The sequence below is a fragment of the Lagopus muta genome, chromosome 4 (genome assembly GCF_023343835.1).
Source record: "Lagopus muta isolate bLagMut1 chromosome 4, bLagMut1 primary, whole genome shotgun sequence".
NCBI classification, from domain to species: Eukaryota; Metazoa; Chordata; class Aves; order Galliformes; family Phasianidae; genus Lagopus; species Lagopus muta.
In genome coordinates this window covers 40,346,659-40,371,600 of record NC_064436.1, presented here as the reverse complement: position 1 = coordinate 40,371,600, position 24,942 = coordinate 40,346,659, and the positions used below count along the sequence as shown (strand labels likewise).

The 24,942-nt window shown below is 40.6% G+C and overlaps 1 protein-coding gene across 1 annotated transcript; it reads right to left on the bottom strand.

Moving 5' to 3' along the window:
* Positions 1-516: 516 nt before the first annotated feature.
* METAP1 (methionyl aminopeptidase 1) lies at positions 517-24,939 on the bottom strand. The gene is made up of 11 exons (XM_048941237.1): positions 24,750-24,939; positions 14,484-14,535; positions 12,221-12,333; positions 11,440-11,500; positions 10,181-10,272; positions 9,717-9,800; positions 8,679-8,817; positions 7,646-7,777; positions 6,893-7,036; positions 4,131-4,196; positions 517-3,921 (listed from the first exon to the last, which is right to left on the bottom strand). Exons 1-11 carry the CDS (start codon positions 24,861-24,863, stop codon positions 3,761-3,763), a joined length of 1,158 nt encoding a protein of 385 aa, XP_048797194.1. The 5' UTR covers positions 24,864-24,939; the 3' UTR covers positions 517-3,760.
* Between the last annotated feature and the right edge of the window lie 3 nt (positions 24,940-24,942).

Sequence of the window (24,942 nt, the reverse complement as noted above, 5' to 3'; positions counted from 1 at the left end):
CTTGTTAAGAGAAAAGTTCCTTTTTTTTTTTTTCTTCTTCTTTCCAAGGGATGCTGGTCAGAACAACTGTTCAGAAACCAGACTGTAAATAGTAATCGTCTTAGGGATAAGAGGCATTTTTCTTCTAGTAATTGCCTTGCCCTCATACACTGCTGTACAACTGGGACAATTACATCTTTTCCATTTGTTATTGGAAAGAGATCCTGAAAGCATTCTGAAAACAGTTGAGGTAGCTGCATTTCTAACTTTATTAAAGACTGACTAAACAACAAATAAATTAACTCCTGGTAAATGTCATAAGAATTGAATTTTAAGCAACTAGGAAAAAACAATTTAATTTCTACCAGAAAAGCATGCCTTTCCACATAGCAGTAAGATGATTCCCAGTACCTTATAAGCTCCTTCAATACTGGCTGAAAATTAGATAATTTAGTAAAAAAAAAAAAAAAAAAAAAAAAAAAAAAAAAACACAAAAAACCTTACTGTTGTTAATAGTTTCCAATGGGGCACTCTGAAACAACAGGATTACATCAATATGGCATTCACTTAGCATCTTAGCAAGCCTCGTCTTCCTAACTGATGCAACAAAATTAAAGCATTTATAACAGTTGTTCCTCCAGGTTTCTGAGACTACACAAGCATGTTGTTTGGATTATATTACCACTCTCAGGAATCTGTAGCTTACTGTGTTTATGGAAAGCCAGTCTTATGACACCAGTGTAAGACAAAGACATTCAGCAACCCAAGAATCGAGTTTAAGACTTCCAGCTTCCTCCCAGGCTGAAGAATTGATGTCCTACGTGGAGTTTACAGACTACTTTGTCCTGCAAAGCTATTAAGTAAAGGGATTGTCTTTGAAGTTCCTCATGTGAGAGGGGCTCATTAACACACAGTCTCTTTGTCATACCCCATTCTGGGTGACTGAGGTACTGTGCTATAGAACTATAACTGTCTTGCCAACTCTAAGGACTTCAATGAATAAAACTTTTCTACCAAATGACCATACGTTAACTGTGTGTATGTGACAGCAGCGTACAAAAATGCTGCACCAGCACTAAAATGTCACTTGTTTCATGTTCTCATGCTCTTATTTTTATTGAACATTACCTATCACGTCTTCTCAAATATCCATATGGGTTTTCAAAAACAATATGAACACGTTCAGTACTGTCTTGTATGATTCTTGAATTGGAAGTGATAGTAAAGCGAAAATAAGATTGTTTAAGAGAAGACTGTACAATTGTATTTTTTGCAAGAATTTCTGGGAAAGAAAAAACAATTAGAAAACTGATGTAAGGTTTTTTGTTGTGTTGTATTTTGTAATGGATAGCAACTTCTGTAAGAAAAAAAAAATAGATCATTTCCCAAATCCAATAAGCACAACATGTAACATTCAAGCAAAGCTATGGCTAGATAGGTGAAAAAGGTCTTTCACAACATTTTTATTAAATAATTCTGTTCTCCAGGCTGACGTGTTACCTATCCCATGTTCAAAGAACAGGTGTAGATGCTGTCCAAACTTTTCACTTGTTTAAAAATACTGCAACAGTATGAACTCAGTAGAAACAGTTTTCTTACTGCAATTTCAATTTATAGACAGAAATGCATAGCATCATAGATTACCTGTGGTGTAAACTTGCGGTGCTAAATTTGGTTGTATTTGTGCAACAACAAAGAGGTATCCACGTTACACATGCACAGGTTTAAGTGTGATTTTTAACTGGCTGCATGCATCTACTAGTAGGCTTGCACTAGTGCAAGCAAACCTGGAGAAACCTAGAAATGCTATTTCTAGTTTTGGATCACGAAAAATGTGATTTCTGTTAAAAGCAGCTGCAATTTTTATTTTATAGAACAAAAATGAGGCCCCCCATCACACACGCACACACACATAGAAAAGGCAAGACCACTGTAACCATTCACGTGAGTGAGACGGTGGGCAAACCTCCAGGATAGTCCTCTCAATATGTTACATTTCATTCAACACAGGTAATTCCACTCAGAGTACTACAGTCTGTTTTGTTAAAATCTGTACACACGCGTACACACACACACACACACACACACACACACTCTCTATGCATAATTTCAGGTCACTTTACTGCATAATTAAAAAAAAATAATAATAAAGGTAATGAAAACATTGCAGTGATACTCTTACAGCAATGGAGGTCTGAGGCACTCAGAGCAGAGAATACGTTTCTGGTAAATTTGGTATTTGGTAGAATCTGTGTCAGTCCAGTTATGTGAAGCACAAACGTTTTCCCCCATCTAAATTCTGCATTGCCAAGGGCATGCAGTACCTCATGCTTGGATCTAATGTGACAACAAATTCACTGGATACCTTGTAAAAGGTCTATTTCATGCCCACAGTTGTATGATTTAATGTCTGCATTGGTTTAACTGTTTCTTGCATTACAGCGATGTAAGATTTTAAGTCTGCAGTGGGGAAAAAAATTTCATTACAATTCAGAAAAGAAAAAATAAATTCCCTCAGCAAAGACACCAAAGATACTGGAAAGGAAGTAAGCAGGGGAAAAGAAAGGATACAGAGAAGACAGAGGCTCAATGTGGACTCCTTGAGGTGACGGTTACCAGCTGATCATGATCCACAGACAAGAAAAAAGTGCATATGTACTAAAATTAAGATAGCCCACTGTACAGTCTGAGGGAAAAGATCAGTTTTCCTATGCCCCTCTAAGACTTTACACAGCTATAAAACTCACACAACTGTTTGATGAGGGAGAAACAGCTGTTTTAGAACTAAAAAAAAGAAGTAATACAGCATTGATGTTTCATCTTCTCATACTTGGACTTTTGAGATATGTACTCATCTCACTGTGTAAGTCTCACATATCCAGTCCCCCACAGCTACTGTGGACGTACCTGTAACAAATGTCCCACAGCTGACCCACACAGGGATCCTACGAATTGTGGGATCTTTTTGGTTCTTGTTTTATTCTTTTCTCTAGCTACGTCTGATGCATCATTTTCACCAAGCTATTGGAGCAGGAGACTGCCTGCAAACACTGCTCCACAGAGAGGAGGCTTGTTGCAGAGAGCTGCAGTTAAGACAGAATTTAGCAGTTTTCCCTGTAGGAAGGCCATTCTAGAAATCTCTTAGCAAAAGAAGTCAGTCCTGCATTAATATCGTGTGTCACCTACAGTCACAATTACCACAGAGATCACCAGCAGAAAGATGGAAACGGAATTAAAGGTAAGGATCATCTATTCTTGCAACATGCACGTCCTTCTCCCTTCAACTGTTTCTCAACTGATAAACAAATGAGGCCCAGCCCATTAGAACAGCATCTGCAGAAGCAGGAATGGGTCTTTGGAACTAGAAACACATAAAATCTTAGGTGCTGCTTACACACCAAGAGAAACAGGGCACACTGAAGTGAAAAGAAAACTGGATCCCAGAATAACAAATCCAGGTGGGAAAGGTTACCCACACTTTTCTAGCTAATATGGCAGCAACAGAAGCATCCGCAGGTCTAACTGGAAGAAAGGTGCAAAAGAGATAATGGAAGAAAAAAATATATATATAGCACGAGTGTTGTAGGTAAGAGGAAAGCAGAAAATTCTTTAAATTCTTCTCTGCTTTACCAGACAAGTTCTTCAATGAATTCCTCTCTTATCTACAATCAGCAAGAACAAAGCAAATGATGAAACTCCTCTCTATTCTGTACTCTTTAAAAAAATGCATAGTACAGAGACAAATAAGTATCGTTCAGATCCACCTGCTCAGTCTAGACTATCACTGGGTCATGAAATGGGGACGAGTACTATCCATTCGCCGGGTTAGGATCTCACAGCCTGTATCAGTAACCAGAAGAGTGTGTTCGAACTGAGCAGATCGCTTTCCATCTCTTGTTACCGCAGTCCAACCATCAGGCCACGTTTCATCTTGCCAACCACCTGAAAATGTAAAACCAGCCAAAAATTCACAATTTAAATACCAGATATTAGTTCCCCCAAAAGAACTGAAAGAAATCTATCAACTATACAGAACACGACCAGCTTCCTATTTCATCACTTCTTAATAATAAACATGGAGTAAACTCTGTTCAGGTATTATGCAGAATCAGTTTAGTGTAGTGATTTTTGGCTTTTGCCAAACTGCTCACCTTCACAGATCATTGGTTCAATTGTAAATACATGACCTGGCTTCATGACTCCAACCGCCTTGTTTTCTGCAATAAAATAAACGTTCAAGTTAGAAAATTGATCACACCTTAGGTAATAGATGAATCCTCGTCCTAGAAGAAGATAGCAAGGGGAAGTCAGAAAAGTCCTTGAGAGATGGTGCATTCACTCGTCCATTCATTTTTAATCTTACATTAAAATTTCCATTAGTGCTCTCTTTCTTTCCTTCTTCTATGCAATATTTACTCAAGGAGTTTGAAATTAATTGTTGTCTAACTCCAATTCTATAAAAACAAAAAAGGTCTACAAACTTTTATGATGAAAGACATCAATTAAAATTTTTAGTAAAAATAAGCATTTAAGATATTCAGAGAAGGCTTGAAGACTTCTTAATTCAGCTCCACTGAAACCTCCAATGAATTTTGAAATAAGCTAACAGTCTAGTAATCCCATGATTCCATTTCTGAAAGACACTGTCCCCCTCATTCTTCTGGAATACTAAAGGAGACACGGCAGTATCAGGATGATAATGAGGTATTTCTTTAGGTAGCATTAAAAGAAAATAATAAACAGAGAATTTCTAGCATTGGAACTTTCTGATGTTAGATAAGCCTAAGTCTTTCTGTGGAGGTTTATGAGGTGATGCACAGTATACATGTAGGAGTGCACTCTGGAGAAAGGCTTCAGCTCTTTTCCTTTGCCCTGTTGAAACAGGGCAAGTGAACCTCAGTACAGCTTAGATGCAATTATGCCTAGAATGTGAGAGCTCGAACAAATGCCAGTATCTCAACCACTCTGCTCTGGTACAAAATTTGCATAGGCTCCTACATACAGATTCACCATCCCTAGAGATCTCTAGTTGTAGAAATCTATTAAAATGTCTACATCACCTGGATGTCTTAAAAACTTCAGATGCTGGGTAGGCATAACAGAATACAGAATACTTCATTTACTTAAAGGGTCTTGCCTCATTCTTTATCATCTGCTGGTATTTCTTGTGCTCAACACTTACATTTCAGTTTCTAGTTTTTTTTGCATCTGCACAAGTTTTATCCTTTTTTTCTGCCCCTATAAATTTCCATAATTTTTGTTAAATAATTCAAAAGGTTATAAAATGAGCTTTTTGCTTTTAAAAAATCTGATCATATTAAGCCAGAAATAAGCAGCAGCTTTCATTTTTTCTTGTCCAAAGGGTTCAAGTTTTTCCACTTTACATTTGTTGCCAATCTGTGTTTAAAAAAACAAAACAAAACAAACAAACACAAAACCAAATGAAAGAAAACAGAAAAAAGGAAACAGGAAAAAAAAAAAAAAAAGGAAAACAGTATAATTTCTTGGTAATAGACATTCTGGCTCAGTCAAAAATAAAAAAAAAATAAAAAAATAAAAAGCTCAAAGTCCCCATCAACCTGGAAAGACAAATATTCTTTTTCTCAAATTATGTTTTATTTTACATAAAATGTCCCTCCATGTCCAGAATTCAGATTCTCTTGAAATCTGACAACAGTTTGGGTTGGAAGACACCTTAAAGATCCCCATATCCAACCCTCCATAAGCAGGGAACACCTTCCACCAGACCAGGCTGCTCAAAGGCCCATCTATCTTGGTCTTGACAACTCCTCCAGGCAGCCTATTCTCTTCATCATACATCACCAAATTTGAATACTAGAAATTGATACCCTTCTACCTGATGATTAACTGTTTTCTTTCTATTCCCTGAAAAATCATTTTACAGAAGTGATTGTAATCTACAACATGTGTCCAACCCAGTAGTTTTACACTTTTGTTGCCTTTTAAAAATATTTTAATTAAAAAAAAAATATATTTATTAAAAAAGAAGTTCTGTTATCTATATACACTGGCTATGTTATATATTTTATACGTTGCCCAAGACAATTCCTTTTCACTCAGTGTGGCCCAGGAAAGCCAAAATATTGGACTGCCGTGATACAAGTACATCCTCTGCTAGAGCTTTTTGGAATAAGTGGAGATAGAGGCATCCATCAGACCCGAGGAAATGAAGACCCTATCAGGAGAGTTATGCAGCTGAAGTGGGTGTGAATTGTTCATCGCTGCTTTGTGGTATTTTTCCAGTCCTTAGTTGCCCACTCATCTTCAAGCTTCTCTCTATTGCCTCTGTGGATGCTGCCCTTCAGTCCTGCTGCCAAAGTTATAGGGACATGGCCATTTCCAAAAACTAAAGCTGAGAACACCAAGGAGGTGGAAGGGAGAAGGGGGGTAGATCTCTCTTGCTCTGCACCCTGCATGATTTCCAGCAACACCATAACATTCAAATGGAGAAAAGGGAATTGAAACAGGATCCAGATTTAGGCACATCACCTGTCTACATCATGCAAGAAACAAACAAAAACAAAACAAAAACCACTCTACTTTTATATACATCAGGAAATGGCATAAAGTTTTCACTTTGATCTCCGACTGAAAATGCTTACCTACTCATGCCAGATAGGGACTGATCTGAGGGATTTGTCGGAAAATGATACAAAAAAGCTGACAACTTACCTACTCATTGCGTAGAATGAGTATGTAACACATCTACTTACGTTCATGAAACATTTTATGATCCCAAGTTCAAAAAACAAATGATTTCACAAGTGTACAAATGCTAACGTAATGACTGTTAGACAACACGCTGCTTTATTAAAGTAGAGCAGGAACTCAATCGAGTGCATTCATTGCAAAGCATGTCCTGTCTGTAGCACAGTGCAGAAGGAATACTCACTGGCATAGTGTGGCACATTAGGGGCTGTATGGAAAAGTTTATGGATTCCGTGCCCACAGTAGCTCCGAACAACCGAGAATCCATTTGCTTGAGCATGTTTCTGAATAATGTTTCCCAGTTCTCTATACCGAACACCAGGTTTTACTGCAAAATTTAAAAGATACAATTTTACAGAGCTTTCTTTCACTGAAACTAATCACCTAACACCATTCAGGCTAACATCACCTCTGTAACATTCAGGTTTCATGTGCTCACCTGTTCTAGTAAGCAGCTTCGTCCCTCCACTATGATCACTTAATTCACCAAGTATGTAAGTAGGTATAACACTGAACAGTTAAGTTTGCTGGGGCAACGAGATGTGGTGTTTGTCTTCAAACAATGTTTTGCATTACTGGTTCATGTTACAGTGCCATATAAATTAGAGAAGTAGAACAACTCGGATTAAGGATGTTTTATTCATGTAATTGTCCAATACTGTTGTCTCTATGTAAATATCAACATATGTGGATCCCCTCAGCATCACTTACATTTCACTTGTAAACCCACATTTAAAGTAAAATGTTGCAACAACCACATATGGAAGTGTATCATTAAAAATAATCAATGTATTATATAATAGATGTCATCTGCTAGAGATGCACACTAGCACCTCTGTGTTCTGCAACAGAAATCATTCCCAGGTACTGCCAAATATGAGCACTTGTGTTTGAGAGCCAAAACTGTAAAACTTCAGGCTGCAGCATGAGGGTTTACCTGCATCAATAGCTTGCATTAGGCACTCATATGTCGTTTGGACAAGCCTCTTTGCACCCTCATCAACTTCTCCAACATAAAATGTCTCATTCAGATCTCCATGGTAGCCATTACGATAGACAGTAATATCCACTGCAAAGAATACCAAGCACATAATAATGTTATGTCTGAAATTCTGTCTTTGATTATCAAAAGGACAAAACGACATACAATATAGTATTGTAATTGTGAAGATACAAGAACACTTGGCAAGAATTCCTAATGTAAACTATTCCAGCAGAATAAATTCTCACACTTATTCTTTGCTATTGCAGAACTAAATCAATAAGATAGCATTTCTCTGGTCAACAATATAAGAAAAAATAAAACCGAATATCTATGCAGCACAGCCATGAAAAGTTTATTATTGGTTTTCTACGTAAAATATAAGAACACGAATGTTAATCTCATAATTCCATGGCGATTTACCTGGTTAAAATATTTCCTGAAAATCAACTCCAGCACTAACAGGACAAAATTAAATTTAAGTAGGTATGCAATCGTGTTCCAAGGCGTATTTTAACTTCAGCTATTTCTATGCAAGTTTAAAACGAGTCACATTTTTGCAAAAACTGAAATGCCAAAACCCATCACTTCCAGCCAAAAAAGTAAAGTTTCATTGCGAACATTGAATACATGAGAACCTTCCAGTAGCATTCCTAAGAAAAAAATATACCAGATGGCTTAAAACTTTTTTCTTTTGAACAAAATAATTTAAACATTCGGTATCAGGAATACTCAGGCACTATAATAATGCTACAAATAGATCAGTGCAGAAGAATTATAAAGCTCTTAAGGTGCTTTTGAAATTGTTCTAGCATCGTTAATTTAAATATGCAGAGATGTTAACTAGTAAATGAGAACAAAAGCTTCTAAATAGAAGCTATTCCAATTGTGCTGTCTGCTAGATAAACTTCACCTCACTGAATGGCTTAACTGGAAAGTAGAAAGTGTTGAAGATCAGAAATAGAAAGTTAATTCTCATAGCCCTTACCATTAACGATATCTCCCTCCTGTAATGGCCTCCTGTCAGGAATTCCGTGACAGATCACTTCATTCACTGATGTACAACATGACTTAGGGAAATTATAATAATTCAGAGGAGAAGGATAGCAATTCCTTGCAATACAAGCCTAATTGAGAAAATACACTCTGCATTAGCACATTTTGTAGAAAATAAAATCATAAACAACTGCCTTCCAGTAAGAATATTTTGAAATACTGTGACTCCTAAAAATAAGATTCTACAAGCATTTTTGTTGCACTGTGGTATTCTGCTATGCTTTGCATCTTTTAAACAGAAAGACAGCAAAGCCGTCTTCATTTTGCTTCCATTCATTTTTTTATGTTCAACTATGAATGCTGAAACTTTCAGGTGTAGAACAAAGCATGGAAATATTTAATCGAATGAAAAACAGCCATTTTCAATGACTATTTTTAAGTACCAGGTCTAAAATTTTTCACAGTTTTCAAAAAGCCAAACAAGACTGAGCACCACTTCTTTACCCCCCCACCTTTAAAACCCTAAGCTGCTTCTTTTCAATTCTATCTCAGGCTCCCCAGTTCCGACTCCCAAACATAAATAAATAAACTTTCTCCTCTGTACATCTTAACTAACAACACTGAGCACAAAAGTCCAAGGCCTAAATATGTATCATCATATGATACTCTTTATATAGTAGTATCTGTGGAGCTCAAAGGATTTTAAAGAAATAAAACTGTGTGATGTTAACAAGGAAAACAGGTGAAGAAACTCAGAGGGAGTCTGAAGCTGGAAATATCTAAGATGCTGATTTAGAGTCACAGGATTTCCTACTCTGGGGCTTATTTTGAATCTACCATTGTGCTATATAACATACCTCTGCACTACTCTGCAACATCTGCACTACTTACTATCTTCAGAGTGGGAAATAGTTCAAAATATAGGAAGAATTCATGCAACAACAATGAAAACTCTGCAACACTAATTCCAAAATAAAGACAGAGAACAAAGCAATTGAAAACACCAGAAAAAACAATAAAATAACCTTACTAAATGGACAGCATGATCAATTTCTTCAGTAGTTACACCTGCTTTCACCATCATGGCAGCAACATCCAATACTTCTCTAGCAAGCTGCAAATGAGTAAACAAAAAGTTGTTTTGCTTTTTAGTTTTAACTTGGCACTAACTGGAAGAGAAGAAAATACACTGATCACATCTGTGCTATAAAATATGTTCTTAACAGTAACAACATTTCAGCCACAAAGTATTTCTCACAAGTAATGACAAAGCCAGAAAATGGATAAAAGTAATCTTTCTGTTTACAAAATAATTCACTGCAAGTTGGAGTTATGAGAAGAGACATAAAACACAAGATTTCTCAAACTATTTTTCGGAACTCAAACATAGTTTGAAATCTGTATTCTCAAATGTGTTGTCACTAACTGTTTATTTTACTGTATGTTTTTAAAGAATAAAAGCATTTTGTAAAAAAAAAATCAAGACCTCCTTACCCTACACACTACTCGCATCCCTTCTATATCCTCAGGTGACAGTATTTTTATTTGAGAGGTTCCTTTTAAAGCTTGCTCTGATTCAGACATTCCTGGGGGAAATGAAAAAGAAAAAAAGAGGAGGTAAACAAACAAAAAACATTATATGGAGGAATTATTGCTACACGTAACCAATCAAGAAAGTTAATTAGCTCACCAACAGCAATAAAAATATCCACTTTCTCACCACAGGCTAAAGTAACAAACACACCAGTCGTAACATTATTATCATTAGCCAGATTAATTTGAACTTGTAAGCCTTCCTCAACATTGTAACGCTCAAACGTGCTCAGAATGCCCGTTTACTTCCTGCATACAATTTGTCCAGCCAGTCAAAATGTTCTCAAAACACAACTTTAAGATCATAGTTTTAAGGGAAGTATTTTATTCATATAAAAGTATTTTTAAGCTACTTTGGAAATAAATAATAATCTAAAATAGCCATTAAAGGATTATATAAACTTGCAACCGTCTCTAATTAAACTACTGCAATAACCAACTGACAAATACATCAAAGTTTTTCCTAACAGATTATGTGCAAGCTCAGTTTTATTAGATGAATGACTTCCAACAAACAGCATTTCGTGCTGTTTAAGTACTTACATTCTGTAAAGAATAATTAAAGACTCATTGAAAATATAGAAATAATTCCAACAGACTTCTAAGCAGCTTTTAGGGAAACAGAAGTCCAAAGCCACAGAAAAAAAGTGGAAAATAAACAAGTAATTTTGCATCTATCCTTTCTGCATCTAAAGATAGAAAGAAGTCATTTAATAGTTCTCTTACAGGTGCTGCTTACTAGAGTTTTCTGTTGGTGTTTTAACTCATTTCCAACACATCATTGAGAATGGCTTAAAGTTCGTATGTGTCAAGCAACTTCTGCTATGTTTGCTACTTGTTATGAAGTTAACCAGAGGAATATAATTTGCATGTTTTTGCCTTTTCTTCCCTGAACACCTCTGAAATATAACTCATTACAAACTTTGATCCTGAAAAGCACAACGAAATAAAATACAACACTGTAACTACTTTTAGTTTCATGCTTTTATATTGTTAAGTTAAACGGGGGGGGGGCAGACAAAGTAAAGTGAAGATAATATATACAAAGATTCCCATTTCCAGCACATCCATGCTTTAAATTCATGCCTTAAATGTTTCCTCAATCAAAGAAAGGAAAAAGCAAATACAGTGCTCCATAACTGTGAATTGTTTCGAGTTACCTAGTGGGTGATCAGCATAATCTGGTCTCTGAATGTAACTTGGCACAGGTCTTGTTGGTGTCTAAATAAATCATAGACAAAGATGGTTAAATTGCAAGAATACATCTAACAGTCACAAAAGAAGAAACCTACACCGCAAAATCCTTTCTCCAGTGACTAACACACACATGCTCAGGCACTGTCAATCTGTTCTTGTAATAGATACTATGGAGAGGATGCTACAGAGGAAAGATTTCTAGTACATGACAATTAGAAAAGACACCTGTAAAGGAAATGTCATTAATTCTGTAAATTTTGGCTTATTCCACATACAAATTTCTACCAGCTTAAAAACACAGCTATACTGAGGTCATTTTCTCAGCCTACTTTTGACAGCTGAAGATGTTACAGACTCCAGTTATTCATTACTCCACTGCAGGATAATATAGCATTCTAGTGCTATATCCTTTGTTCCTTCAGCAGAGCTGTTCACCAGTATATTCACTAATTTTTTTCAAACCATTACATACAATTATATCAAGCTACTTATTTAAATTCTAAATCAATCTTGACTTTTTCTGAAGCAGACTGCTCCATTACTGTTAAGAGCAGCAAACAGATAGAAGATGACATCTTAATTCTTAATTAGCAGCAGCATTTTGCAGAATAAATCTCAGAATATATGGAGAAAAAGCATGAACTGAAATCTATGTCTGATGCATGCTCCCTCATAGGCTTTTCCTTCCTATGTAATATGTACTTTTTCCACCAGTGTTGGAGTACAGTGGAACTTATTACTTACCAGAGGATAATGCGGCCTGAGTTTGCCAGTATATCGATAACCAGACCAGGGATTTGTGTTGATGTCACCTTCCAGGGTCCAAGAGGATACTTCACGTTTAGCTTTTTCATCTTCTGAAAAGACAAAATAAAGAAATAATAAATTTTAGCAGCAAGATAATTTCTACCAAGAATAAAAGCTCTGGGGTCCCAAGTGCAACCCAGACGTACACAGATCTGGCAGCATTCGTTGTTAACTCATAACCTGGTAGGTTAAGTTTGTTTTCCCTTTTCACATCTCACAAGAATGAAGAAATGGCAAGAGTTCTAAAGCACACCTTAAAACGAGTTTCTCAGTCCCTATGGTTGACATCTGAGCCATCTGCCCACATAACATTAGTTTAGATGAACCACTGAGAAATAATAACTTATATAAAAAAAAAAGTTATAATTAAGCCATATTCCAGATTGCTTTGAGATGCTTCAGCAGTTTCCGGCATCAAGGATTTGAGGGCTACCAGAACCAACCCCACTCATACTGGTCTCAGTTATCCAGGAAGCCAGCAAGATCATGGATTTAGTGATATGATCAAAAAGTTACTGTCAGATGAACAGCATTAGGGGAACACACCAGAGGATTTCCATATCTATATTAATTGCACTGACCACAAAGGCAATTTTCTATTCCTGCAGGTACAAAAAGGATATAGAATGCATGTGTGAACTATGAGAACTCTGAGAACGCAGAAAGAGAGAAATCATTTGTGACTTTCGTCTGTTCTATTTCCAGCTATTATAACTTATCATGGATTAAAAAAAAAAAAGTTTTTTGGGACTTTAGGAGAGGAGGAGGTAAGTGACATGAGGTTTTGGCTTTCTGCCATACCATTTTATAATCTCAACTCCCTTTTAAGTTAGGCTTGATGGCTGGGTTGAGGAAGGCAGGTGCAGAACTGAGGTCTGCCTTCTCTCTTTAGGGGCTAGTTAAGATATTTTAGTTCCCCAGATAAGGGGAATCTACAAGTCTACCAATGCTTCCGTACCAGATCTGTGAGCCATAACTAAGACATACAGATATCTCTATCACCTTCAGCTAAGCTGGGCAAAATCCTATCTACAATGTATCCCCCTGTCAATAGCTGCATTAGTGCCCAATGACATTTTTGCCAGGTTTTTTTTTCCCTCCAAAGTGGGAAATGTACAGAACAGCTGCACTCTGACTGACTTGCATTTCAGCAAGTGCTGAATCACAAAAGCTTCCCAAAACGGTTCTCACCTTACTGCTTTTTCTACATCAAGAATCAAAATGCTATGGATGGTACAATCTTGGCAATGACGTATGATTTATTATTCTCCTCGCCCTCTATTTCAGATCTCTTTCTCACTTCATATACCTAGCAGTTCAGCTGAAGGATTATTTCAGGGAAAAAAAAAAAAAAAAGGAACAGGAAGAGATTTGTGTACCACAGTCTGAAATTTTACATTTTTACTGAAATTTGTCTAACGTGTACATTACTAGGAACAATGCAATTTCAGATATCTAGAATCTAGTGCTGGATATTTTTGAAAAACCCATACCATTCTTTGACAAAGGATCACAGAATGGTTGAGGTTGACATTTCTGGGTCCATCTGCTCCAGCCCCTCCTTCCTCCAGAAGGGCCACCCAGAGCAGGGTGCCCAGGACCACATCCAGGTGGCTTTTACACATCTCCAAAGAGGAAACTCCACAGCCTCTGGGCAGCTTGTGCCAGTGCTCCATCACCTGCAAAGCACAGAAGTGCTGCCTGGTGTTTAGATGGAACCTCTTGTGTTCTGGTTTGTGCCCACAGCCTCTTGTCCCAGCACTGGGCACCACTGAAAAGTGTGACTGTCCTGTTTGCACTCTCTCCCTAGGTATTCATACACATTGATGACATTTGAGCCTTCTGTATGCTGAACAGCCCCAGCTCCGTCAGCCTCTCCTCATAAGAGGCTCCAGTTCCTTCATCACCATCGTGGCTATTAGCCAGACTCTCACCAGTGTAGCCAAGTCTCTCATGTACTGGGAAGCCCAAAACTGAGTCAGATACTCCAGGTGTAGCTGCACACTTACGTGTGGAATGACACAAAGCAAACTGCACTATACTACTTAATCACCAATATACTCCCCATCTCCCACACTTTACTTTTAAACTATATTAACCAAAACAATGATACACTACTGGGGGAAAGGGGAGCAAATGCACCAAAAGGATTTCCATATGCACATTCATAACAGAATTTTAATATGGGTAAAAAACTTACTTGCTTTCTTGTGTAATAACTTGTGAGTAGCCCAGCTTCCCTTAAAGCATTCCTAGAATTGCAAAGAAAACAAAAATTACACTTTTAAGTAGCTTCATCCTGAACAGACGCATCATTTCCACAAAAACTAAGAAGTAACTGTGCTTTAAAATATAAAAGGTGGAAGGCGTTAACCCCCGTAGCCACTTGCAGTACATGCTGCTGTAACTGCCAGTCTTGGCACTAGAAATACAACCTTCAACTGCTCATGAGTAAGAATAGTCACAAAAAACAGCCAAACGGATGCACCCATTGAAATGAAGAACAGTGAGCTAATCCTATCACTAAATATCATCCCCTCATCATTTCAAGAATAATTAAACACCATGGTTACTCTAGGCTGACTGAAATGTTGCGCTGCTCCAAGAAGCACAGACGTAAGCGTTCAAGTGGACCATCTCCATACTTAATGCTGGGACATTGCAGCAGGCAGGGTGATCCTCCCCTGGCTCCTGCTAACTGCAGCCCTTCAGCCTCTTTCCCCAGTGTAAGGAAGCAACAGAGGTCAACAGGCATACTCACAAGGGAACAAATTAAAGAGATCAATGTGGAGAAAAAGACTGAGCTACTGAATGTAAATAAGAAATGCAAATCATAACGATAGATGAAATTGAGATGGAAAGCAAGGAAAGAGTGTGTGTGAAGGAGACTGTAATTTTTCCCTTCCTCCCAAGCACAAATGGAGTGCTTCATGCTAAGAGCAATGAATCAGCAAAGGAGCGGAGGAAATGCCTGGCCGTTGGAGTAGAGTACAGAAAGATTAAGGTGAGGGAAAGACATGGAAAAAAAAGGAGAGGTGGAAGTAAAAAAAGCTGCTCAAGAAAGCATTTAAAGGCAATCCTCTATGGTGCTAATTAGAAAATAACTTGTTTTGAGTAATATATAGCTATGAAACCAACTGGTAGGAAACAGCTAAATCCAATTATTTACAATAACTGCTGGATTTCTGAGGAAAAAGGCATGAAACAAACTGCTTTACTTTATAAGGAAAGACTAACGCTGAATCATCATCATAAAACTACTGTCTGGAGCCAACAGCAGATTCAACCTAACATACACAACCCTAAAGCAATGCAAGACAACAAAGCTGCAAGCTAAGCCTTGTGGGTGAGATTCTGCTCCTGCTTTACAGCTGCTACTGCACCATCAGAACCGTCTGCTCCTGCAGCACCATATTCTTCCCGTTGTCTCTGCAAATGGTGCTTATCAAGTTGTATCCAAAAGCCCATGATAAAGTGGTGTACAACTGTGCCTGTGTTCAAAGAGACCCTGCTGCCCTCATCGCCACAACCTGTTCCTTGTTGTCTTGTTTTGCACCACACCTGAAGTTGCCACTATCTCCAGATGGCACTCAGCACGCCACAGTATCATGCAGTGGACCAGATAACAGGTCGCTTTGAAAGCACCAGTGTAGATGAAAGGGAGAACACCTTGTTGTACAAGCAGCAGTAGGTTTTATTGTCATGCTTGTATAACCTGCTGCACACACAGACCTTTGTGCTGCATTATTATCTGTTTTCTGCTGGAAAGCTGTGGGAACAGGAGTAGGCTTTAACTGAGGTCTATTTTAAGACACACACACTCACAGAAAAAGGCTAAAAGCCCTATTTCAAGAACACTAGAAGGACCAATATGCTTTTAATCTGCTTATACTTCAGAACAGAGACTGATGTGCCAAAGATGGAAGGAGGATTACACAACTTACAGCAGCGACTATGAGGAACCAGGTCTGCAAATCTAGAATCCACTTCTTGGGAGATAAGGGAGTACTGGGGAACGAACGCATCCATCCACTGTGGTAATTACTGGCTGTAACTGAATTTTTCTTTCCCCATGAAATTTTGAGAAGCATTCTCAAATCCCATTCCCTTCTCTGAGGCCTTTTCTTCTTGCTGGCTCCTAACCAGCAAACACCACACGAGCACCACAATGCTGCCAGCACCATAACCTGACAGTCTCTATGTTGGCTTTTTGTTTCCTGCAGCTGTAACCAAAGTAAAAGGATCCTGCATAAGGCTGCCATGTGTCTGAGTTCTCTCCAATATGTTTCCCAGATTTCACTTGTCCTCTATTTCCAAAAGAACAGCAGCTCTGTCAACTGCCACTGTACAGCCAAGCGCCCCAGACACGTGCCCTATATATTGTGCACGTGCACATCAATCAACAGCAGCAAGTACACACAGCGAGTCCAAAAACATTTGTGCTGCACAGGCCATTCCACAAATGGTGCATCATCAGAGAATACCTCTGTGCTGGTCCGACACTTCTGGAAGGCTTCAGAGGGTACACAGTGCATCCACCACCAACCCACCTAGCTGGTGTAGGTTCAGTCACATGCATCCCATAAGCACTGGACTTTATCGAGTACAAACGATTTGCATCCAACAACTTACTGCACAAGCACTATGTTGGGCATATCTGCATAGCTCTGCTTTGGCAATTTCAGATAAAATCCAGCTGCTGTTACCTCACAGGCTGGAGAATCATCCCTGTGGCTATGAAGCACTACCGTCAGACCTCTGAATGCTTCACACACCCTCACCGTCTGTACAGCAGTCTTCCTGAGAAGCCATGGAAGAAAGCCGCTCCCTCTCTCTCCATCTGGGCCACTTTGCAGAGAATTTGCTGGAGAAAATCCTGCTTTTTGATAAGGCTTCTCTGCTGAACCTCCTCTCAGCCTTCTGCTGAGACATTTACTTCAACCTTCCTGTTGCCATTCCTGCCTCTAACAATTCTTTTATGTTCCTATGTCACATACAGATCAGCACAGAAAGCTTTCAATGATTAAATAAGTGAAACCCAAGAAAAAATATCCAATATCCAGGGTGAATTTCAATAATAAAATGAAAAAGTGAACAAGATACTTTCCTAATTTTTTTTTTTATTTTATTAAATGGAAAGGAACACATAGCTTTGCAGAGCTGTGTGACAAAATTAACAACCTTCAGAGGAAAAGCACACAGGGATAACATAATTTTGGTTTCAAGACTTGGAAGACTTCCTGAATTTTCTTTCGAACATTACAAAATCCACCAGTATTCCTGATATTACGAGCCCCACTCCTGTCACTTAAACAAAATAAAAGCAGAGATGAAAGGGAACGTGCAGAGGAGCCATCCTGAATTTGTTTAGACCAATCTTGCATACAATTATTCTATTAGGACAAAAAACACAACTGCTTTTGCTAGAGACCATTAATATACATAAACCTATAACAACAATTCTGGTCTTGAGCAATCCTGAAACCAATCTCGCTGACTTTGTGTGTAGAGACAAGTTCAACAGTGTTCACCAGGACCTGTACATTTACCAAAAGGTAACTAAAGACACTCTCACCATCACAAGCTGGAAAGATTCCTCTTGGAACAGCTGATGGAAGCCAAGTTATTTCTCTAAATTACTTCCACCTGAAGGACTTAGTCCTACATCTGCTGGTTAAAATATTTGCAGACTCGTGCAGCTTGGCAGAATCTGTTTCACAGTAGAGGGCACTTCTGTATGCACAGAGAGTTCACTAACAAATATGTTTGTTTTGTTTTTTCTTTTTCTTTCCAAATCGGCCATTGGAAGAACAATAAGAAATATTGTTCTTCCTTTAAAATAACTGATCAACATAGCAAGGATTTTTCTCCTGTTTTAACTGTCATTTTTACAGTAATAGAAGGAAAGCTGCTCACTGTCAATACAGTGGGATTATGTGGTAGCAAAGTACAACAAATGCCAAATGCCAGAGGAAAAAAAAGGACTAAATGAACCAAAACTGGGCTATATTTACACTGCAAGCCTCTGTATAGCACAGACATACCCAAACTAGCTTCCAATAAATTAGTCAAGTACAGGAAGCTCTGTAGGCACTGCAGAATTCAAGACATACTTATTTGCAGGCTTCTCTGAACACGTGCAAGACAGCAGCTCAGCTGAAGTGTGCTCCACCATCAGCCCTGGGGCTGTCACAGCCTTCTGCAGGCTCCGGTTCCCTTTTGGGCACAGCTGCTCCATACAACCTGGCCCTGAACACTGCATGCATTGGCAAGTGTGCAGACACTGCCCAAAGCCTGGCGTGGGTAGCTGGTGGGAGCTCCAGCTCGCATCTGGCTTCCACAGAAGCACCTCTCTCCATCCATGGCACTCATCGTTTAGAACCATGGAACTGAATTTCCAAAAAATACACGTTCTACAGCAAAAAATGAGACAGCTGGAATTGAGACTGCAGGGACAGACTGGCTGGCGCTCTGCACGTAATTATGCCCTGAGATGTAATAGTCAGGCAAACGTCTAAGAAACAGTGCCAAGAAGTACGCTGTATTTAAAAATATTCTGAGCAACTTTTTTAAGATAGATTTTTAAAGTGTCCTTTGGAGTGTAAAACCGTCTCAGGCTTAATCTGAGATCACGTGCTATTTTATGTAATGAGAACTGGAGTTTAACCAAACCACCTTTAAGGTATGCAAACAAAACAAAACTAACAAAAAAAAAGTATGACATTTAGCTTCAAAGAAATATTATGTTACTAGCAATGTATATTTAATACAACACAGACCAACCTTACATTTTATCCATAAACATAAGTGACTTAGGAATACGGTCTGTTAACACATTTGATATTACAATGAAACAGTTCCCTTTTACCATATCAAACTTGATATTCTTTGAGGTGCTGAAAATGCCCAGAAGACACAGCTGCTGGCCTAAAAAACTCACGGCAAAATGCACAGAACAACCTGTGTGGCATAGCTAACCCCCAGCTTCTCAGATGAAGTGAATGCATGCCTGCAGATTCAAGGGAAGCACCTCCACGTAACATCTTGATGCTAACAAAGCTTGCGTTTTTTCATTTAAAGCCTCATCTCACCCCAAGACTCTAGGAAGGAGCCATTTTTTGAGGAAAGGACTCTATCAGATTTGCAGCTCTCTATCAGATTTACAGAGGTATACAAGCAGTTTTTAAGAGTAGCAAAAGAACAACCAACAAAGAACAGGTTGTCCACAGATGTGGTTGTTGCCCCATCCCTGGAGACGCTGCAGGCCGGGCAGGATGGGGCTCTGAGCAACCTGATCTAGTTAGCTCTAGCTGTCCCTGTTTATTGCAGGGGAGTTTGACTAGACGACCTTTAATGGCTCCTTACAACTCTAAGTATTCTGTGTTTCTAAGAGAACAGCAACCTGGACCAGCTCCTCAGTACACTGAATACCAGCTCAGGAAGCCTGCCTGGCAGCCCAAAGTTTTGCTTTCAAAAAGTTACGCATACTTTGCATCTGTGTCTCAACAATAACCAGGCACTTACCACAGGGGATTTATAAGCAATTAAAAATAACAACTTCTTCACCTAGGAAATCTGTCGAAATACCTAGCAGAGAGTTATCCGCAGCGTACCATTTATATCAAAAGAAAACTGTAACTGTTGCATCTGGATCCAAGCAGCAGGCTGTAGCCTATTTTAAGCACAGCAAAGAACAGCACACCAAGAATGAAATACAGCACTCGTCCTATGCTGTGACATGACAGAAGACAAAAAATAGTTTCTTCTGGTCTCCATTCCCCACACCCAACACACTGAAGGTGAAAGGAAACAGCAAAGGTGTGTGGTGCTGGTGACAGGGTCGGGGGGATACCACTGCTCTCGTCAAGATTCCAATTTTTAATAAATTACTGTGACCTTGAGTACCCAAAGTTATCAAGGGCCCAGATCTGGGAGTAAATTAGATGTAAATATCAGGGAAAACGTACCTCCCAGAAAGAAGGTGCAACAGTACACAGTCACCAAGAAAACAGCAGCACTTCTCCCTCAGTGGATTTAAAAAAACCCTCCAAATGAGGGTTTTTTGCCTCCATTACCTGTGCGAAACCCCAGGTGAGGCTGGTGCCCAGCTGCCTCAGCCTCTTTCCACTCACTACCCACCCATCTACCGCTGTGAGAGAGAGAAGAGCTGCACAGCATAAAGTTCAGAAAAGCCATCTGTGGCCTCCAAATATCAGAAAGAAAGAAATAGGCAGTGCAGGCCACTGAATTGATAGTAAGAGAAGGCTTCCATGATGAGCCTAGAAATAGATCCTTCCGAATTTGGCAGGGAAATGACCCCACACCAGTACACAGTCCACACCACAGAACATCTCAGACAGCTCTGTCTAGCCTGGGACACTTACATAGATAGGAATAACATGAGAGAGGAAGAGTTCAGCAAAGCAATGCAAAATTATTAGTAAGAGACCAACGTATAATTAGAAAGGTCATATAAAAGAGGTAACTGATAATCTCAAGAGCAGTTACTGCTTCTGTGTATCAGTCAGCAGCTTTTAGAAGGCAGATAAAAATACAAATTGTGCGTTTAAACACCAACTGAATAGGTACAATACATATAATTTACACAGAAGTGACACATGTCTATAAAGACAGATCTTAAAATTGCAAATTTATCTTACTAAGAGAAACAACACACTGGAGATGCAATGCTGGGCATCTGTTATTTCCACACTGGGGACATAGAGTAACGGAGTCTATGCTAATAAATCCACAAAACACTGCAGAAAGTCTTACAAAAGATTAAGCAAGGCAGTGGAAGACAGCTAGCAGCAACAGGACCCTGACTGACTAGGCTAAATGAGACACAAAAGGTTAACAGCAGACAGAATCCCTCAGCAGAATATGCCCTCTCATTATACATTGGACTGAAAGAAAAAAAAAAGAAATACTGCCAGGGTTCAACTGGTATACTTTCAAGCCGCCTATGCCCTGCCTCCATTACCTGTGTAAAACCACAGGTGAAGCTGGTGCACAGCTGCCTCAGCCTCTTTCCACTCATGACCCACCACCAGCACACCCTTCAGCTGCATATCCAGCTTATGAGGTGCATATATCCAGAGGAGAAACTGTGTTCTCTCAAAGGCAATTTTGAGGATGTCAAATTACTTCAGAGTAAGCATTTTCAGGGCATGTTGTTGAGATGTCCTTTTTTTGAAGCAGAAGGGGGACAGGCACTAGAATAATGCCCTTTGTCAAAGGAAGGAGAAACACAACCCATAAATTCACTGGGGAAATCATTGTCTTAATACAGCTTACCTGAAAAGTTCACTTCAATTCTATATGTACAGTGATGGAAAAATGATGTTCGGTAAGTCGTGGGATGACTTCCTCACCACGCTGACATTCTCAGCCCTATGCTATGCATGTTCATTTGTCGTAACAAAGCACACATCACAATTTATAATCCAAACACATCCTTCCATATCTGTTACCTTTCAGAGCAGTTCAGTTTCCTATTGTTTAATCTCAGCACCAGAAAAAATGCATTCCTGCAAATGTAATTTCAGCTCTTACTGGAGCTTCAGGAGTATGAGCAAGTGCTCATACTGTGCAGTGGCTTCTAATATAGGGATATAAAGGAAATACCAATAGGCTGCTGTGTGTGTGTACACAATATTGTATGTTGTCATATCTACATTATGATCCTGATGGTTTGTTGTTTTTTTTTTTTTTTTCCTCTTCTGCAGGCCTCAAGCAGATTGATTAATCTAGCATGTGTGCCTGTACAGAGACACTAGGTGGCTTGCCACTCCAGTCCTGAACTGTGCCCAGAGCAAGAGGCTGCATGAGTGCGATTACCACTGTGTGTTCAGTAAGAACAGAGAAACTCCACAGCTGGGCCAGAGTGGGCATAAATCTGCTCTCAGGTAGAATGCTTTCTGATCTAGCAAAGCTTCAGGAAGCTGATTAGCAGCAAACTTGATGCAAATGCTGTTCCTCCATTAAAATAAAGTCCTAAAAACCTCAGAAGCAGCTCACCAAAGGATCAGGTCCAGCTCAATAGAAGGGTTTGAAACCTGCAACCTCAGTGGGAGGGAATAGACTATGCCTTTAGGTAATGGACAGCTACAAAGCAGGCTATACTCTAAGGTGGAATAATACCCTACTTTCACTTACTAGCTTATTGAGAAGTTATTTATGCATATAATGCTACTGTGGAAAGGAAACCACTCAGGAGAAACCTTAGGAAAAGTTACACAGATGCTGACCGCTCCTGCACTATCGGCTGAAATTTACTGGGAGCTCAGAGAAAATATCCTGGCTTTGAAGATCCCTTTGAGCAGGGACAATAAGCCTCACAGTGCCTGTACAAATGGACAGCCAGATTGTCAGCAGCACCTAACCTACCTTCTCGACAGCACTTGGAGCTCACAGGATGCTCGTGAACCTCCATCTCCTCCAAGGCACACCTCAGATAACACAGAGGACTATGGGGGACTGATGTTCAGCCTGCAGGGAGGAACACGAGGTCTCCCAGTACATGACGTTTTTTGCATATCTCGAAAGCAGGCTGCTGTTAATTCCCTTGTCTTTTCTATGACATGCTTCACTCACCCCAGACTTTCAAAGCACCTTTCATATGGGTAACAACTATGCTTACCCACTTGACTGACTAAGGCAATAAGGAGAAAGAACACACTCATGGTCACTCAGAATTAACAGTCCAGTACTTTATCTCCTAGACAAGGCAGTTTTACAAGCCTACTTTAATATGCCAATAAATAATCCCGGTAATTTTGCCTTATGGCAATAGCAAATATTTCAAAATAATTACACTTAATGCATAGACAAGAATCAATGCAACCTATCTAAACAGAGTTGGGGACAGGACAGAGAGAAGCAAACATATTATTTTGCTTACAAGCTTCCCTGGTCTGTTAAAAAATGGTACTGTCAACATCAGCTAATACTCGCACTTGCTGAAGATGCATTTATGATGAACATCAGACATGTCAAAACGGGTACTAAAATGCAGAGCAAACCCTACAAGCCACCTTCAAGAACCATGCTGGAGCTAAATGCACAGAATCATCACAACTCTGAGTCGCAGTCCACATAACAGTACTGACTCCTAGCACGTGGCCCAGAGGCTCTGGGGAAGCACCAGACACAGTACAGTGAGCATGTTACATTCAAATGGGGAGTTCTCAAGCCCTATGCAAATGATAACTATCAGCTCATATTCTGACTCAGAAGTAACCATGTTGCTCAATTAGTACATTAATCTAGCTGAGGTGGTTAAAAGCTTTAATGAAGTTTATCAACAGACTTCCAATGACTTTCTTGCGTGAACTCCACCATTGACCTGTGAATCATATTTCCTCACTGGACGTTAGCAGGAATGGCACATACAAAAGGCTCAAAGTCTTCAGCCTTGTATTTTGCCATGCATTTCCAAGTTGTTAAAAAACACAACAAATCAAACCCACCATGCAGCCATCAGGCAGTCCTTTCTTTTTAATGGAAGTACCTAAGCACACTAGGACCATGGTGAGATGTGAGGAGAGCCGAGGTCTGAACTGTGTGGCTGCATTGGAACTGGCCCAACCTGAACCTCGTCGCTCTGTAGCCTGGAAGTAAAATATCCACAGACATTTCGAAGAAAAAAAAGGAAGCAGAGCACCAAATCGTTCTCCACAAAGCTTTTGTCTAGTTAAAGGAAGCAGCACTGCCTGCGGAGCAACAAGTCCTCTGTGTTTGGTAACGCCACGCAACTCCATTCCCGGAGCTGATGCAGACCCAGAGGCACACACGCCGGAACCTGACAAGCACGCCTCATTGTGCTCACTAAGCCCATGCACGGAGACTAAGCCCGCGCTCGGGAAGGGAGGCGCCGCTCACGGGGAACCGCGCACCCCCTCACGAGCCTTTCCCTGCGCCGCGGACCTCGCTGCACGCCGAGCCGAAGCGCCCCGCCTCCCCCGGCCGGGGAACTTCCCGCGGGGCCGAGCGGCAGATCCGCGCCCGCCGGGAGCCGAGCCCAGGCCGGCGTGAGGCACGCGAGGCGGGGAGCAGCCCGCCGCCGGCACCGGCGCACCGGTCTCATTCGCCGACTGGAAATCTCACCACAGCGTTCCCACCCCCCTCCACCCCCCCCGCCAACACGTTTCCTTCCCGCGGGAGGCAAAGCGCCCTCCGGCGCGGGGCAGCGCTACCCGAGCCCCCGCGCCGCGCCCGGAGCCGAGGAGCAGGAGGTGCTCCCGCAATCCAAGCGGCCGCGGGCCCGGCGAGGGGCTCCGGCCGACACCCGCTGCCGCCGCCAGCCCGGCCCACCGCCTCGCAGCTCTCCGGGGCCATGAGTGAGTGCCGGCCGCAGCGGGCACCGGGTGGGCGCCCCTCGGAGCCGGCAGGGAGAGCGGGAAGCGGGGAGGAAGCAGGGAGGAAGCGGGGCGAGGAGGCGAGGGTGGCGGCGCCGGGGCCTCACCTGAGAGCAGAAGTAGGAGCCCTGGATGCCCAGCTTGAGGCAGGTGGGGCACTGCAGCTTGGCCTCGCTGCTGCAGCCCGCCGTCTCGCAGACGCGGGTCTCCACGGCCGCCATGCTGCCGGGCTGCCACAGGCGCGGCGCGGCGCGGCGAGCGGCGGGGGAGGAGCCACCGGCTGGGCTGGGCGGAGCCGTC

Excerpts from the sequence above, each read along its gene's own strand:
- METAP1 (XM_048941237.1), bottom strand. The coding sequence starts at position 24,863 with ATGGCGGCCGTGGAGACCCGCGTCTGCGAGACGGCGGGCTGCAGCAGC. Across the intron at positions 14,536-24,749 it reads GCTCCTACTTCTGCTCTCAG|GAATGCTTTAAGGGAAGCTG; the intron begins GTGAGGCCCCGG and ends TTGCAATTCTAG. Across the intron at positions 7,037-7,645 it reads AATGCAAGCTATTGATGCAG|TAAAACCTGGTGTTCGGTAT; the intron begins GTAAACCCTCAT and ends TAAATTTTGCAG.